The following is an 18,905-nucleotide window of genomic DNA, read 5'->3' on the forward strand; positions in this document are numbered from 1 at the left end:
AAAGGGAACAAGAATGTGATTCAATTCTATTTACTTAAAATATGTTTTTAAATGTTAACAAATTCAGACAAATTGAAATCGTGCAACTTTTCTCATCATAATGCAATAAAAGTTAAAAAAAGAAGAAAAACAAAAAAAAACAAAACAAAAAAAACCCAAGAAAAGCAAAAACAAATAAAAAAAGAATGTCACACCCCTGCAGTTCAGTAACTCATAAGGCAAAGGTAGTATTTGTGTCATTAACACATGCTATCCTGAGAAACAAAATATAGCCTAAATTTTTGGCAAAATTTCAAATGTGAATGAAGATCTACATAACAGCATATGTTTGTGTTTACAAAAATCTACATGTCAAGCACATAAGCTAATAATGTAAAAACAAAATAATCCAGGCAGGTTAGCCCATATCTAACCCCAGCTGTCTGGAGCAAGAGGGATTTCACTTCTCTATTCTACATACCTACTTTCAGGAAAGCCAGTGCTTTGCAGAGAAATTTGTATTCAAAACAAAAAACAATAAAATTCAGCTAGAACAGGAGATGTTCCTAAGACTCTTACTTCTCTGTGGAATGTGTTCCCCTAACTGGGGTGCCTTGTCTGGCCTTAGTGTGAAAGAATGTGCCTAGCCCTGCAGAGACTTCATGTGTCAGTGTTGGGGAGATACCTAGGAAGACTCCATCCTCTCAGAGGGGAAGGGGGGTGGAAGAAAAGAGGGAATGTGTGGGTGAGTATGGTGATTGGGAGAAACTGGATAAAAAATGAATATATAAATGAAATATATATATATATATATATGTGGAAAACATGAACAAATTTATATAAACAGAATAAAAATGAATATTTAAAAATAATTAATTAAAAAGAGTTCAAAGACATGAGAATTTTTCAAGGATATGTTTAGAGAGATGTTTCAGTGTGAGATCTAGAGAGAGAAAACTCACTTGTTTGTTTCCTTTGGTTTGTTTTGTTTTTTCCTCTTTTAGTACACACTAGACAGGACCATGTTCACCTACCATCTTTTAAAATCATGATGAGGTTACAGTACCACATATGAACTCTCTTTTTTTTGAACAGCTTAAAATCCTATGAGAAAGTGTCTGGTTACATGCAGAAGAGTCATGGCATTTTTACACCAGGGGCACAACTTGTCTCCCATTTCTATCATTTGAATTTGGGACCCACAGCTGGATAAAAGTGTTGTTTGTTGCTGTCTTTTCTACCTCAGCAGCTTGCAGAACAACTCCCTTTAAAAACTGTACACTCAGGGAGTAATCTTCCACTTTAGTTATATTTTGATTTCTGCATGTCCTAAAAACTTAGCTTAAGATATCTTCAACAGAGTTTCGAGGTTTAGAGCTTGTGTCATTTACTTGGTATCATGGTTTCATTCTTCTTTTCCTATCTCCATTCATCTATAAAGAATTTGTTACAGCAGCACAAAATATAAGCCTATGTATAAAAATATAAAAAATAGTAAATGCCAGTGAGAATGCAGGGAGAGGGATCCCTGATATAGTCTCCACAGAAATGTAAATTAGTACATTCACTATAAAAATCAGCACTGAAGCTCTTCAAAATCACAATAAATAGTATTAGATATTTACCCTGCTGGGAACCTGCCAGGCCAGGAATGGGTTGAAGTGAGACACAGAGTATGACCCAGGTGTAGCTTTAAAGACTGATGATCTCTGGACATTCTAGTTCTCTAACTTTAATGAATGTTTGGTTAATTTCTTAAAAGTCCTAAAAATTTCCTTGCTCATTCTGAGGGTTAAAACTTCTGGTTTAGGCTATTAACACTGGTAGTCTAACAGTGGGGATCAAGTAAAGTAGCTTATGCCCGTTCTCCCACAGGAACTCCCAGTCTGGCAACTGAAGCTGCAGGAAGAGAAAGGAGCACTTTGAAAAGTAATTTTAATCTTTATTTCTAAGTTCTGTATCTAAAAAGTCCTCTGAGAAAGTTCTCTAAGAAAAAGATCTCCAGAAATAGTTCTCTAAGAAAAAGATTCTCTCCTCTCTTGTCCCCAGCACCTATACATCTTTTACTTATACGTGATCATATAGTAAGAAGTTCATTATAAGTTTACACATAAATTCAGATCATAAACTGAATAAGAAGTTTACAATAGAGATTTTTTTGATTTATTTATTGTTATATGTAAATACACTGTAGCTGTCTCCACACACACCAGAACAGGGAATCAGATCTCACTGTGGATGGTTGTGAGACAACATGTGGTTGCTGGGATTTGAACTCAGGACCTTCAGAAAAGCAGTCAGTGCTCTTAACTGCTGAGCCATCTCTCCAGCCCCTAGAGATTGTTCACATGCATATCCTTTTAGAGTAATTATTTGGCTAAACATTCATTATCTGTCAGAAGCTCAACCGGTTCATTGAAAGTTAAAAACCATAATTTTTGTGACTAAGTTACTATTGAAGTTTTATATAGATATACCCAGTCAATTTTTTTATCTTCTGTCCTTGTACCTACAATAAATCATTAGTTCCCTTTTTATGACCTTTGGTTAATTGTTTTACAAACTCTTGGAATGTGCTTTAAGTTGTAAACGCCTGCTTTCTATCTCAGAAGCAATTAACTGGTGACATTTGAAGACTGGCAGAGTTCTTACTGCATTTTCGACACTAGAAAAGACTTAATAGCAATCCTATTATAAAATATCTTAATAATTACTAATATAATTTTAGGAATTCTTATAAGATCATCATTAGGGAATAAGAAATCATCTATCTGTCTATGTACCATCACTACAAGACAGTACATCTTCATGGTTCTGCAGAAATGTGCTCAAAAGGGTGGGCTAATACCTAGTGATTGTTATATAATAATTACTGGAATAGCATCTTAATGGCAGGATTCTTTCCTAAAATGTAATCTTCTTGGCCCTGCCTAAAGAAGTGAATCTGTCATAACTTTACAGTCCATGGTGGCACCACTTCACAAAGATCAGTTGGTAGGTTTTATCTTCTCGTTGATGGCTCTTGACATTACCCCATATACCATTCCCAAGAATATACCCAAGGGAGTCAGTAACTATATATTAGAGATGTATAATAAAGTTATTCTACGGTTCTAATTGCTGCAAGGCCTCCACTGTCTGCATGTTGTCCAGTTGTATGTCTCTCTCTTAATTACTGCTTACTACAAGAAGCTTTTGTGACAATAATTGACCAGTTCACTGATCTATGGGTATACCATATGTCATTAGAAGTAATTTTGTTGCTATGTTCAACTAACAAAATAATTTTAGTAGTTTTCTTCTTAGGGTCTATAACCTATATGATCTCAAGTTGGCCTCATCAAAAATGCAAGACATGAGTTTCATCTCATATAGTGGGCCTTAAATTCAAAACTGGTGATTTGTTACTCTTGTAATATTTATGCCACTGCTGTACCAGTATGTCTTGCAGGGATGTTGCTGTTTTATCTGGGAGATATTGATGGTTATAGTAGTGCTATAATACTTTCCAGTACTATGAACTCTAGTCTGTAGGAGTGAAGTTTCTAGTTGACCACTAGCTCAGTCTCTCCATGCTTGATGACCACTTCAAGCAATATTGCCTTACTATCAGATGGTGGTGGATAACTGATAGCCTTGTCAATAGCCTTAAATGTTTGAGTCTATAGAATCCCTTTGGCCAATGATTCAACATTATGTAAACCATTCCTAGTAGCAGAGGAATAAAATATCTGGTTGGGCATTTTCTTCCCCTTTGTGTAGTGATTCCATTAAAACTTCTTTTGTGTGTGTGTGTGTGTGTGTGTGTGTGTGTGTGTGTATGTGTGTGTGTGTGTAGTTTCTAGACAAGCAGGTTTCCATATAGCTTTTCAAAAATATATGAAGTGTAATACCAGTGCTACAATTATGAGTTAAGGGAAGAAATAATAATTATTGGCAACTTGTACCTTTTTTTAGATACTTTTTGTTTTTGCTTTTGCTTGTACATTAAACATTGATTATTTTTAAAAGAAATATATAGAACTCTAAAATATGTAAAAGTAGTGATGCTGACCACTGTTAAAGAAAGAACTAACATAAATAAAATGCTCATTATCTAAAATGTTTGAAAGGCCTCCAGTTTAAATTATCTCCCCTGGTATGTGTGAATTTTTTTTGTAGCAGTATCTATGTCCTGGGCTGAGCCTAAGTGACTGTTAGCAAATGAAAAAAACAGAGAAAATGTAATATACATAAGATTTATACATTAGTTATTTTTATATATACATTATATTATATACATACAATATTTATTTACATTTATTTATATACTATACACACATACAAATAATATATATATAGTGTAGTCCCTCCATAAAAAAAAGAGCTAAATCAGTTCATTTTCATAAAAATGGATATATTGGAATTGAGAGTACAAAATAAATACGAATCTAAATGCAAGTGGATGTGATTTATCACATATGAAAAAGAAATAAAGTGATTTAAATTAGAAAAGATGCATATGATATAATTCTAGAAAATATCTATAAGGTATAATGTCTCTGATTATTTGAAGAATAGCCACTCAGTTGTGAAGAATGAAGGAAAAAGGAGTGCTTGTACATTGATGTGGGAAATTGATTGAATCCAGATAATTTATTTAGTTTTGTTTAAATTACTGTTGATTTATAATAATAATAATAGTAATAATAATAATTATTATTGGTTTTTCGAGACAGGGTTTCTCTATGTAGCCCTGACTGTCCTGGAATTTACTCTGTAGACCAGGCTGGCCTAGAAATCAGAAATCCACCTGCCTCTGTCTCCCAAGTGCTGGGATTAAAGGCGTGTGCCATCACTGCTCGGCTACTGTTTATTTTTTATTAAGGAATTCCATCATGAAGGAGGTCATTCTAGGGGTAATAACAAAATTTTAAACATTGAGCAATTTATGGTTTTTGAAAATACATCACAAAATATTCACACACAATTTTAGATATTAATAGTTTTCTAATGATTGTAATTGGAAACTGTTGCCTGACCTCTAAGAGAATAATAAAATAAGTTTAGCCTTTCAAAGTGCTATGCAGTTGGAGTCACATTTGAATTGCCTCCATGTGCTTACATAGTCCTGTGATTAACAGTAAATGAATGCTTTTAAGAATACAAGCTGAGGCAAATCAGGGTTTTTGTAGAATAACACATTTAACTTAAAGTTAATTTGTATAAAATAAGTTTGTATGTTCTTGTTTATTTTTATAAACAGCACTCTGCATCACACAATTTGTGAATCCCTTAGGAAATGGTGTTAGGTCTAGTTACCCTGAGAATTGTTTGTTCTTATTAAATGTTTTCCTATAGGAAACAGGGGCATAAATTCTTCATTATTTCAGAGATGGTGAGTTTCCATATTATGGTGTATGTCAGTTTTAACAACATTTTATATACTTTAAATAAATGAACTAAAGTATTGTAGAAATATGAATTTCATGAACCTTCCTACCATTCATTAGATTAGTAAGAAATATTATCTCTAAGACAACATACTAATAAGCAAATCTGTCATTTATTTTAGAGTAGAATGAGGAAGAAGGAATGGTCCTTCCACTCATTGTTCACCAGGATAATAACTGACATACAGAAGTACAAATTTGACAAAATTTACATGTTCAACTTAAGGAGGCTGTGAAACTAATAAGGAGTCAGTGTTTTAATATCTTCTTATGTTGATTCATAAAGAGATAGTTGTAACCGATTACAAAAACATTTTAACGTTTGAAAATCTTTTAAATGTATATGGTATCCATAAGATCCAACAAAACTAAATGCAATTGTATTTCTTGGCCTGTGGGCCATATAATCCATAATGTGATTTGTATAGTTTCCCATTATAGTAAGTATGTATTATGAAGATGGATGGTATGTGTAATTGTTAAAGCAGAACAAATCAGTAGTTTTAAGTGAGGAGAATTTATTGTAAGCACAGTATAATTAAACATTTATATCAGTGTTTCCATTGAGAAGTTTTATAAATGATAATATTTTCTGATATATTGTTTTATAACATCTGCATGTCCTAAAGAAGTTTGACAACATGCTACTGTCCCTTACAATGGTTTATGGATATGTAAGTGATGAATAAATATTAGAATAATGACTATTTTTTCCAAACAAAGATTGTGTGATATATTATATTATCTTTGTCCCCAGCTGCTTTCTCTTCATAGAATAACCTATTTCAAGTCTTCAGTTCCTTTACAAACCATCTAAACGGCCAAATGCTCATATATCTCCTTCTGTATATTTCTGTTAACACCAAAGAACATTGATTTTCAATTATCCTTTGGTTCTTTTATGTTTGTTTTTGCATTTTTAATGTTTTTAAAGAATAACTTATACCTCATAGGTTGGAAATAATTCTATTAGCATTCACAATGCAGAACATATGATCTTATCTACTCTGCTTTAAATGGCTTAAATGATTATATTATGGTTCTTTAGAATTCTTGTAAAAGTTTTTTTCTGGAGATGTCACTAATTCTTTATTTAAGAAATGTTCTATCAATTGGCTTTAGATTAGACTTTGAATAAGATCTTTCATAAAAGCTTTTATAAAATAAAATAATTTTAAAAATCATGACTTCTGAATACAACCCCAGTTAGTGAATGTAAGCTGTAATACTTTACATTTGATTTATTCATATCACTCTGTCTTTTCTTATTATGTCCTAAAATATTTACATGTTTCTCTTTTATGCAATAGCTTACCAGACATTTCATATCACTATATCCTGCACTGTATTCAATGCCACAGAAAAGAGAAGAAGATAAGCTGCTTTCTGTAAAAGTATTACCAAACTGCTCATAATGAAAGAGCATCATGCCCGGGATGTGGAACCAGAACAACCCAGAAGCTTTAGATAAAAAGTAAACAGATTCAGCATCCTTTGTAAAGTGGCATACCTGAACACCAGTCAGGAGCCATAAAACAAAATCACTCATGAATCAGGTATGCTAATCTTTTATTGACTGGATAAAATAGTACCAATGAACTAACTCTAAGTATGTCATGGGCTAGTCTTGTTACTGTGGGTGTGTATATTCATTTCAAGATACAGACTGATGTCCATAGGTCACTTGATCCTACTACACAGTTCCTAAAACTAATCAGGAAATTGCTATTTAACTCTTCACATTGTACAGGGCATGTAGATTTTCTAAGCTTCAATTTACTCAAATAAATATTACATTTTTCAAAATTTTTTTATACTTAAATGACTATAAAGCAGGTAGACTATATAAAGCTTTAATACTGAATCAAAGTACTCTATAAATATAAGGTATCTGCCTTACACAATTATTTTAAAATGAAAAATGGCTCATATTTTTACTTGAAACATTGGCTTTAGATTTATAGGTCAAACATTAGTTATTCCTTTTTCCACAGAGATATTTTTCTCTATTAAAAATGGCATGAGATAGAAGACAGTAATGGGAAATCCTACCAGTAAGGCTCAATTTATGTTTATGTTCATAGGTTCAATTGTGACTCAGTTTGAAATCGGTGTGATGTTCATGTTTTCTAGTTATTTTCTACGAATAGAGCTCTGAATATCACCACACTCACTTTGCTAGAATCTCATACTATAATCTTGTGTATTTTCTTCTTTAGATATTTTCTTTCTTAGAGATGCCCTATATGTACATATCTAAATTGGGAGTTACTATGGCTACTGGGAACACCACTGTTAAGTGGCAACTTACTCAACAGATTTATTTAAGAAATTTTCAGATACCACACACTTCAGTATTTTATTTAACCAAACTACTGGAAAGACAGGTACACATGAACAGTAATGCAATTAAGGGACCCAGTTAACTTTGAGTTAAGTAAGACCCTGAGTCTGTCTAGCCTTATATGATGCTGACACAAGCCATAGTCATCTGGGAAGAAAGAACTTCAATTGAGAAAATGTCCTCCAACAGACTGGACAAGCCTGTTGCATTTCCTTGACTGACAGTTGATGAGGAAGGATGGTCCTGGGAACAGTCTGAGAAAGCCAAATGAACAAGTTAGCTAGTAAACAGCACTCCTCCATGACCTCTGCGTCAGTCCCTGCTGCCAAGTTCCTTCCCTGAGTTCTTGCCCTGGAGTCTCTCCCTGACAGACTTAAGCTCTAATATGAAACAAACCCTTTAGAGCATTTCCTTCCCATATAATTTTTGGCCTTGGTGTTTTTCACAGCTATAGACAACTTAACTATGACACATACCAGTGAAGTCTAAGGTATGTACATGAGATGAAATCTAAACTCATTAATATACTTATGCATGGGTTATACTAAAAGTGTTCCTTGCATATTTTCTATATGTGTTAAATGTGATAGTAGTTGTTTGGGTTTTTTCCTTTTATTTTCCCTTATTTTATTTATTTTATGTTGACTTACTAGGAAAAAAAAGGAGAGATGAAGAACCAATCTGTGGAGATTGTATTCATTTTGCTTGGACTGACAGATGACCCTCAGCTAAAAATTCTCATTTTCCTGTTTCTGTTTTTCAATTACATCTTGAGCCTGATGGGGAACTTGGTAATCATCCTCCTCACCCTACTGGATCCCCATCTAAAGACTCCAATGTATTTCTTCCTCCGGAATTTCTCCTTCTTAGAAATTGCATTCACAACTGCCTGTATTCCACGGTTTTTAATGAGCATTCTCACTGGAGACAGAACAATTTCCTACAATGCTTGTGCAGCTCAATTATTCTTCTTTTTTCTCTCACTAATCACAGAGTTCTACCTCCTGGCTGCCATGTCCTATGACCGCTATGTAGCCATCTGTAGACCACTGCACTACCCCATCATCATGAATAACAAAGTGTGCCACCTACTGGTCCTCAGCTGCTGGGTAACTGGGTTCTTAGTCATATTCCCCCCTTTACTCTTGGGACTCAAACTGGATTTCTGTGCTTCCAAAACAATAGACCACTTCCTATGTGACACTTCCCCTGTCCTGCAGCTGTCTTGCACAGACACACATTTCATAGAATTGATGGCTTTTGCCTTAGCTGTCATGACACTTATCATCACCTTGATCTTAGTTATCCTTTCCTACACACTCATCATCAAAACCATCCTAAAGTTCCCTTCAGCTCAACAGAGGAGAAAGGCCTTTTCCACCTGCTCCTCACACATGGTTGTTGTCTCCATTACTTATGGGAGTTGTATCTTCATGTACATGAAAACATCAGCCAGAGAGAGGGTGACTTTAAATAAAGGTGTAGCTGTGCTCAACACCTCTGTGGCCCCTTTGCTAAACCCTTTCATTTATACCCTAAGGAACCAGCAGGTGAAGGACGCTTTCAAACAGGTGCTTCAGAGAATGTGTTATTCCCAAAATAGTGAATTAAGATTTAGGCCTAAATAGTATGCTGCTGGAACTTGAATGAAAGAGGGGAACATAATTTCCAAGAATGTCAGCTATGATCTATGCTTTAAGTCTCACATTCTCTATTACCTTTTCTTCCCCAGCTCCTTTACAGTCCCTCCATCCTCCCTCCAGTCATTTCTTTAATATATCCTACACCACTTTAGTATGAAATTAAATCAAATATCTACAGGTGAATTTTCAGAAATGTTGAGAATATTTTCTCTTCTGGAATTTTATGTAAAAAACATCCCTCACTTCATACTCTATTTTTGAATTTTCTTGCTCCACATAAAATTTTGAGGTCTTTCATGCTATAGTTGGTTTGGGACATTCATTTGATATAGGAGCCTATCTGTTGTACTTTTCTGGAGGAAAAGAGAAAAGCAGTGTGAAAGGCTGTACCAGTAGCTTAGTATTTAAGAAAACTTGTTTTTGCAGAGGACCTAGATTTGTTATCCAGTACTCACATGGTAGCTCACCATCACCCAATGCCTTTTGTCTTTGTAGGCAGTACTTGCCCACAGACTATAGACACACATGCAAGCAAGCCACTCAGATACATACAATAAAAATAAACAATTATTTTTTCCAAAAAAAATAAAAAACCACCATGGATGTCATATAAGTTCTTCACTCTCTGTGTAAAAAACAACGATTATATTACATTCCCATTTCTGAACTTTTCATAGAAATCCTCTCACTGAACCACAGCAATTTGGAAAAAGAAAAGAAATGGCTTTCTAATTTCTCCTCTTCTAAGTAGGGAGCATCATATTGATAGTGATATTGATGTGTCAGCATATAGTTCAATATGGAATCCATGAAAATCACTTAGACATTATATCCTATTGTCAGTCTTTTGACTCAGTGATGTCAGTGTTGACATCTTTTTGTGCTGTTTGGTTCCATTATATATGATTAATTGAAATAACTTGACAACTATGAATATTGAATCCATAATATCCATTCATATTCCTTCAAAGATATCTGATGCATTGGTTATAAACATGTCTATAGTCTGATAAAAAGAAAAATTAAGAAAGAATAATAAACTTCAGCTTTTAATTTTCCTGAGATCTATCTGTCCCTAGAGAGAGCAAGGCCCACATTTGAGTTCTAGAAAAAAATTCTTTCTATTCAGCATATCTCAGACACTGTGAGAATATGTATTCTTATTTTTCAATCTATTAGTGAACTAAAAATTCTCTTAAAATTAGTGATATTTACAAGATTTGACATAATACACACTATTAGAGAATTACATGTTTGTAGCTTCATTTATTACAGAATGTAGCCTATACAAATAATGTAAACCTGAAAGTATATATTTGGATATAAAATGTATAATAGTGGGCTATAGAGATGGCTCTGTCAAGGACCAGCTTTGTCATCACTCGGTAAACTGAGGCAATGAAAGGGTACAGCATTGGTGATTGAGGACCAAATTATGACTTCTGGCAATTTAACTCTCTCTTGCTATTCAGGGCCAAAAGCTGAAGACTTCTGGCAATTTCTTTCTTTCTTGTTGTTTGGGCAGCCAAAAGCCTCTTGGCTTCTGTTAGTAAACTTCTGCTAATAAGAATAGGGGAAAAGAAACTTAATTACTTGAGGTTTTTTCTCTTTGATTTAGGGACAATTACTGAATTACTGGTGGGGGGGCTTAGAATTCCTTAAGTCTTTGTGAGTCAGAGAGAAAAGAAAAGAAAAGAAAAGAAAAGAAAAGAAAAGAAAAGAAAAGAAAAGAAAAGAAAGCAAGAATATCAGGAACAGAGACAACACACACACTGGATGAAGCTGAAAAAAAAAAGGGATCATCACACTTTATTGTGGCTCTTAGTTTTTAGTACCATTTAAGGATACCAGTTCAGCCTCCAGACTTTGGCGGTTTTGCCTGAGGTGGTCATCTGGGGAATTAAGACAAAAGACCTTCTGCAGACTATCAGTTTATCTCTGAAAGAAGCTGCATTGGAAGTTCATGCTGAGATATAACTATGCCTACTGCCTGAGGACATCCACAGACATCAAAGCGGCTGATGATCTTCGGCTGGTGATCTTCGCCCCTGACTCCCTCCTGACTCCCTCCTGACTCTTTCCAGACTCTTTACTGACTCCTCTCACAATGTTTATGTTATGCAAATATCATTGTTACCTAGAGACCCAATTTCAGTTTCTTGTGAACATATAAATGCTGAACCCCAAAAGTAAAGTATGAAGTCTTGATTGGGCTATTCAACTTGATGTCGGGTCCTTTTGTTCTCAAACTCTGTGTTTTAGGTCCTTTTCTCCATTTGAACTGAGAGAACCCAGTTTATGAAACTGTGGAACAGTTTCATTATGGCACCCGAACTCATGGAGCTCAGATATGGAGGATAAATGAAGGACACACTGTCAAAAAGCAGAGCTCTGCCTAAAAGAATTCAGAAGATAAAGGTAAAAGGTCGTACACCACTCTGCACGGTAGATATTTTTGATGCTAGTGCTAGCCTTATTTTAATATTGTAGAATTATTGTTGTGCATGCGAGAAGTGTACGGGTCTAGGCTGAGTTGGCACTGACCTGGCACTTGATTCACCTAGGAAATTGACGGTGAGAATGAGTTTGAATGAGTTGAAAATCAGCGATATTAAGTGTAAAAAAGTAGCTTTTACAAAAGGAATCAGGGTTGAAAAGGACGCATTAAAAGATCTCCCAGATGAGATAGAAACTTATTGCACATGGCTTCAAGAAGTAAGAATGTTAAATAAGGCTGCATTGCAGGGAACTATAGGTCAAGAGACCCTAGCGCAAAGGCAGGAAAATAGATGATGTTTCATACGTGGAAGTATGAATCATTTTAAAAATGATTGCCCTAGGAAATTAGAAGCCTCACCAGTGGTGGCACAGAGAATTGCCCATGCTGTAGCAAAGAAGGGACAGAAAGTCAGCATGTATGTTAAAAGTACCTATGGAAAGGGAAGAAGTCTTCAGGGGAGTGAAGTCACATGTTTTGGCTGCAGGGAGCTGGGACATCTGAGGAAAGACTTTAAAAGTCCCTCAGGATTCAGGAAATAAGAACACTCCTCCAGGTCCTTGCCCAGGTTGTGGTAAAGGAAAAATGAATGTAAATGAACGTTTCATAAAGATGGGACTCTGCTCGCAAAAAAGGCGGGTAAAATGAGTAAGAAAAAACATCCTCAGGAAACAAGAAGGGCCTTCCTCCATGTCTCTGCCCACACTATGATAAAGGGAGGCATTGGAGGAATGAATCAAAGTTCCATAAAAATGGGGCTCTGCTCATTGAAGAAGCAGGTAAAAATAGCTAGACAAGAAACTGCCCAGGCAGTGGTGGCGCACGCCTTTAATCCCAGCACTTGGGAGGCAGAGACAGGTGGTTTTCTGAGTTATACAAATGGCATGAGAGCTCAGTGTACACAGCAAAGGCTGATTTAAGTTGCCCTGCTGAAAAGCTGTTTTTTAAAAAGTGGTCAGTAGCTTAAGTTCTAAATTCTTTGATTGATCTAAATTTATAAGATTTGTGTAGCTGTTTTATTTGGTTTCTAACTAGTCTTAAAGGTATAAATATATTCTGTATGATTATTGGCTTATAAATTATTAGGTGTGACAAAAAGTTGTAACATCAGTAACTGAAAGCTAGTTTAAAGCTGTTAACTCAGGACACTCGTGGCGTTAAAGGTACACATGTGGCATGAATTGGCCAAGATGGCTGAAATCTCGGCAGACAGACACCAGCTAGAGTTTAACAACTGCTTAGCATAATCTAAAGGCCGTGGCTTAAGTTGCAGGCCATACACCAGGTGGTAGAATTCAGAACAGCTGTTTAGTTTAGTAGCTGCTTAATATCATATATTAGCCATACTTTAAATTATGGGCTTTGAACCAGACAATACAAATTTTCATATGCTCCTAGTCTGAGAATCTCTGGCCTTAAAGTCGAAACTGACACCTTGAAGTCACCTCTGATCCAAAAGGAAATGAGTAAGAACAGTTATAGTGCAGAGTACACTGAAAGGCTGAGAGGGGAAGCCCTAAACTTACTCAATGGGCACTGGTTTTCCTTGGGACACCTCGAAGTCAACTCTGACCCAATTGGAAATGAGGAAGAATGGTCAGAGCACAACAAAGGAGCCAGGGAGGCCAAAATTTACACCTTTCAAGGCCAAAGAGCCAAGGGTTAAGGTAGAGGTCTCCAAGCCTGATGAACTGATAAATCATTTAATGGATTATTAATTATTCCACCAAAAATAATATCACCTGGTACTTTAGGAAGAGTATGATGAAGGCAATGTGCCATGTAGCTTATCAGTTAACACCATGATTTTACTTTCCAGAGACCTGGCTTGCTCTGAGAAGTTATCTCAGAATGACCCAGGCTTGCGAAGTACAATTCAGAGACTCTCAAGCAGAGGTTCTTTTTGTAACTAGCAATCCTTTTACAGCACCAAGGTTATAAAAAAATATTTTAAGTAAAAATCAGCTTGAAAAGGAAACAGGGATATACAGCAAAATTGACCTTGGAAACTTTGGGTGTAACTCAGGTGGTATGCACAGAGAAGTATTTACATTTGAGTTAATGCAAAAGCACAGAGAGGTCTCAGTAAGGCATGAGAGACATTCCTTTTGTTTTCCAAACCAGGCCTAGGGAAGTCTTCTAGGCTTTGCCTCTTCCTTACCTCTGGGGAATTGTTTTTAAGACAAAAACAGCATCATCTCAGTTCTATCCAGGTGTGGTTCAAAGTAATTTTAAACTTGAGACTTATAGAGAGTCAATGAGGTCATGGAGTAGAGTTATTGTGCATTTCATGGAGTAGAGTTATTGTGCATTTAGGAGGTTGTTTTTCCCTCCACATCCTAGTAATTTTAAAGATTTTATTTCTAGTGAATTTGTAATCATTAGAAAATGTTGCCCTTGAAAATGTCTAAAAGCCTTATAATGTATAATTTTTTTTTGGTCTCTGCTTCAGTACAAGAAGCTAAGGCTTTGAATTTCTCAGTGTAAGTTAACTATTAAGGCCTCAGCTACATCAAGAGAGTTGTATCAAAAAAGAAAAGATGGGTTGCTTATTTCAAGTTACTTTTGGCTCATCTTAAGCTCACAACTGGACTTAATCCTTTGATAGAAATTATCTGGTGAGACATACAGCTTTGCAGAAATCACAAGAAGTTTCTATCAGTTGTTGTCAATCATGATCAATTACAATCAAATGTTTAGTTTTGCCCACAGCAATTCCTTGGCAAAAAAAAGCACATTAATATATGGGTATATACATATATCAGAGCTTTCAATTACTTATGATATTTGGACATTTTTAAAATATAATTTTGATTTCTAAATTAAAAGTAAAATATACATATGTGACTATTAATTCCTTCTCAGGCTTTCAAGTTACAATTGCCCTAATATAAAAAACAACAAAATATTAATTGGTTATTGTCTATATTGTATTTCTATTTTTAATGTTCCTAATCAGATTAAAACAGATTATGGAACTGACTATTATAGTCAAGCATTTAAGACATTTTGTCAACAATTTAATGTTACCCATATTATTGAGATAATTTATAATTCTCAGAGACAATAATTTACTCAATGTTCACTTCACACTTTGAGAATTTGATTTTTTAATATTAAAAGGAATGGGAATATGCATTCCTCTCCAAAGTTACTTCCAAAAGCATATCTCAGTTTTTACTTGTTTTAAAAAGCATATTTCATTTTTTGCCTTTTTAAAGGCATACCTTGCTTTTTGCTTGTATATATATATACATTTATTTTTTTTTTCTGTCTGACGCTAAAGGTCAATCTGCCACAGATCACCATTGGCACCCACACATTTCCACATATTATGCCATGATAAAATGGCGTGTCACTCCACTTACTAACACATGATCTTAACCCCACTTTATTCTGGGGAAGAGGCTCCATATGTGTTGGAAGACAATGGCTGCCTGAAATATTGATTTGTCAAGTGGATACAGATTCAAAATCTTTTAAATTAATGTTTTATACCAAAAATATTGGCTAAACATTTTATTAGCCAACAAATTTACTTGGCTGAAATAACCTCCACCTTTTTCTAAGAGTTAACAGTGGTTTCCCTCTACACCTAGAGGCCAAGCCTTGGGCCTAAACACTGCTAATTTGCAACTAAAGTGCCTGAGACATCCTCAAGATAGTGTTACTGTTAAACTTTTGAGTTTTTATCTCAAGCCTGCTCTCCCAAAATTAAAAGAACAATTCAAACTCATTCGCTCATGCCTGGAGCTAAGGCCTGGATACTTCTGCAGCTTTTTACCTGCTAAAAGGCTAGTGAAATCCCGAAGTTGCTAGCCTGAATGTACTAATTTGCATTTGAAGTGAGCCCTGTTCTCTAGGTTCCCTGAGTCAGAACTAATAATTTGCAACTGAGTCAGGAGACTATACCCATCCCCAGCACAATGGCAGCTCTGCGAGAACTTCAGAAAAGGCTGTTTTCAGAGAAACTGTGGCAACTTATGGACTTTGCAGGCGATAAAGGCATGTTTTGGCTTTGGGTGGATGGGAAGAAGGTACATTTTGAAAACCTGTTCCACAGGCTAGGTCTCTGGCGAGTTATCAACTAAGACAGGGACACGTGCCTAGTGGTTGTGTGCTTTTTTGTTTAAGATAAGAAAGCACTTAATAAGCCCAGTTTGCAGTGTCAAACTAGACGTACGTGATCCTAAAGATGGGTAGAATACTTACCAGTAGATATATTTCTACAGATTTGATTCATCAAAGCACCATGAAAATTCTCGTGCAAGACCACGATATATATTTATGCCTTAGTCCTGCTTTTTTCTAAATGAAAAGGGAGGAAATGTTGCCTCCCACACCCAGTTCAGTCACCAGACTTTGGCAGTTTTGCCTGAGGTGGTCACCTGGGGAATTAAGACAAAAGACCTTCTGCAGACTATCAGCTTATCTCTGTAAGAAGCTGCCTGGGAAGGTCACGCTGAGATACAACTATGCCTGCAACAATGCCTACTGCCTGAGGATATCCGCAGATGTCTGAGCAGCTGGTGACCTTCACCCCTGACTCCCTCCTGACTCCTTCCAGACTCTTTCCGGACTCCTCCCACAATGTTTATGTTATGCAAATATCATTGTAACCTAGAGACCCAATTTCAGTTTCTCATATACATATAAATGCTGAACACAAAAAGTAAATTTCGAAGTATTGATTGGGCTATTTCAACTTGACTTTGTGTCCTTTTCTTCTCTAACTCTGTTTTTCAGATCCTTTCTTCCTTCGACTGAGAGAACCCAAAATTTCGTGAAACTGCAGGACAGTTTCAATTGATCACATGATTTTCTAACTATTTTACATTTTTAAAGTTCACAGTAAGTTTAAGGCAATAGTTCATGTCATAGATTGATAAGACTTAAGGAGGTACAACAGAATTGTTTACATGTTTTTTCATTAAGAGTAGTACTTAAGTAAATATTCGTTATCTGTTACTAGCTCCATAAGTTCATTATAAGTTTAAAGCAATAATTATCATGTCGTAAGTTGGGATGATTTATAAAGAGATACTCATCTGCCTTGTGTCTTATTATTTCGAAGTCTTGTATAAATAAACTTGTCCATCATTTATTTTCTGTCCCTGCACCTATGACAAATTGCCCATTACCAGTTTGTGACCTTTAGTTCAAAGATAGTGGCCTCATTCTTTACCAAGAAAAAATGTTTCCCTTGATCACAAATTTGTTCCAAGCCTGCTTTCTTTCCCTAGTGCTATTAGCCTGCAACTCTTGAAGGTTCCTTCTCTTCCTTCCTTTCTTTCTTTCCTCCTTCCTTCCTTCCTTCCTTCCTTCCTTTCTTTCTTTCTTTCTTTCTTTTGCTTTTGCTTTTTTGGATCATCTTCCCCCGCCCCCCCAACTATTTTCTTAATTCACTTTATATCCCAATATGTGCCCCTTGCTCCCATTCCCCCATCTATTTCTCCATTGAAAAGGGAGAGGGGCCCCTGGGTATTACCCCATCCTGGCACATCAAGTCTGTGTAGGACTTGGGGCATTGTCTCCTACTGAGGACAGGCAAGGCTGCCCAGTTTTAGGTACTGAATCCACAGACAGGCAACAGATTCAGGGAACAGCCCTTGCTACAGTTATTTGGGAACCCACATGAATACCATATTCTGGACACTTAGGTTTATTCCAGGCTAGCTTTTTGGTTGGTGGTTCAGTCTCTGGGACACCTCAAGGGTCCAGTCCAGGTTAGTTGACTTTGTTGGTCTTCCTGTGAAGTCCCTATTCTCTTCAGGTTCCTTAGTCCTTCCCTCAAATCTTCCACATGGCTCCCCAAGCTCCAACTAATGTTTGTCTGTGGGTCTTTGCATATTTCCATCAGCTGCTAGGTGGAGCCTCTCCAAGGACAGTTATTTTAGAATCCTGCCTGCAGGCACAATTGAATGATAGTCTCAGGGATTAGTTCTTGCCAATGGGATGTGTCTCAATTTGGGCTAGTCATTGTTGGCTATTTCCTCTATCTATGCTCCATCTTTGTTCCTATACATCTTGTAGGTAGGACATGTTTTGGTATGAAAGTTTTATAGATGTGTTGCTGTCCTTTACTGTCTACTGGGAGTCCTGCCTGGCTTCAGGAGATGACTATTTTGGGTTCCATATTTCCTATTCCTAGGAGTCTCAGGTAGAGTGTCCCTCATAGACTCTCTGGGGCTTCCCCTTGCAACCCAGGTCTCTGGCACATCCTAGATATGACCTATACTACCTACTGCCAATTTATAATCTTTCTCTTTTGTCCTCCCTACACCTGATCCATCTTACCTATTTGCCTTCCCTATTATCTCTTCCATCTAGTTCCCTCTCTTCTTCAAATTCCAATATCTCATTGTGTGGTGGTGGTACATGCCTTTAATCCCAGTACTTGGGAAGCAGAGACAGGCGGATTTCTGAGTTCGAGATCAACCTGGTCTACAAAGTTGAATTCCAGGACATCCAAGGCTATACAGAGAAACCCTGTCTTGAACAAACAAACAAACAAACCAAACCCCAAAAAACAAACAAACAACAACAACAACAACAAATTTCAATATCTCTTTTATTTCCCCTTTCAAGAAGGATACATGAATCCTAACTTGGGCCCTTTGGTTCTTTGGCTTCTTTGGGTCTATTGATTATAGTATGTTTATCCTGTACTTTATGGCTAGTATTCATTTATAAGTGAGTACACACCATGCATGTCCTTTTGGCTCTGGGTTACCTTACTAAGGATTTTCTAGTTCTACCCATTTGTCTGCAAAATCCTTGATGTCCTTATTCTTATTTTATTTTATTTTTCTTATTTAGTTTTCATTCATAATCATAAACTTAACTTTGCAATCCAGCTAGACTTTAAGGGGAATGGGGAAACTATGGAACCCAAAGAACTTCAGTGAGAGCAGAGATGACAGGGTATTGCTAGCAGATGGGGTGGGGGCACTCTCCTGAGCTACAGAAGGAATGGCATGATGGGTAAAATGCCTGCACATCAAAAGAAA

At 36.1% G+C, this 18,905-nt stretch overlaps 1 protein-coding gene across 2 annotated transcripts; it reads left to right on the forward strand.

Moving 5' to 3' along the window:
• Positions 1–8,423: 8,423 nt before the first annotated feature.
• On the forward strand, positions 8,424–10,506 carry LOC116075803 (olfactory receptor 6C6-like). 2 transcript variants are annotated; one of them, XM_031349184.1, is made up of 2 exons: positions 8,424–9,326; positions 10,501–10,506. In XM_031349184.1, exons 1-2 carry the CDS (start codon positions 8,424–8,426, stop codon positions 10,504–10,506), a joined length of 909 nt encoding a protein of 302 aa, XP_031205044.1. The 2 variants fall into 2 exon arrangements, with proteins under 2 accessions (XP_031205044.1, XP_031205042.1); XM_031349182.1 differs by lacking the exon at positions 10,501–10,506 and having other exon boundaries at positions 8,424–9,383.
• Positions 10,507–18,905: the final 8,399 nt, after the last annotated feature.

The sequence above is a fragment of the Mastomys coucha genome, unplaced genomic scaffold, assembly GCF_008632895.1.
Source record: "Mastomys coucha isolate ucsf_1 unplaced genomic scaffold, UCSF_Mcou_1 pScaffold4, whole genome shotgun sequence".
NCBI classification, from domain to species: domain Eukaryota; kingdom Metazoa; phylum Chordata; class Mammalia; order Rodentia; family Muridae; genus Mastomys; species Mastomys coucha.

Coding starts and splice junctions, on each gene's coding strand:
- LOC116075803 (XM_031349182.1), top strand. CDS start 8,424: ATGAAGAACCAATCTGTGGAGATTGTATTCATTTTGCTTGGACTGACA.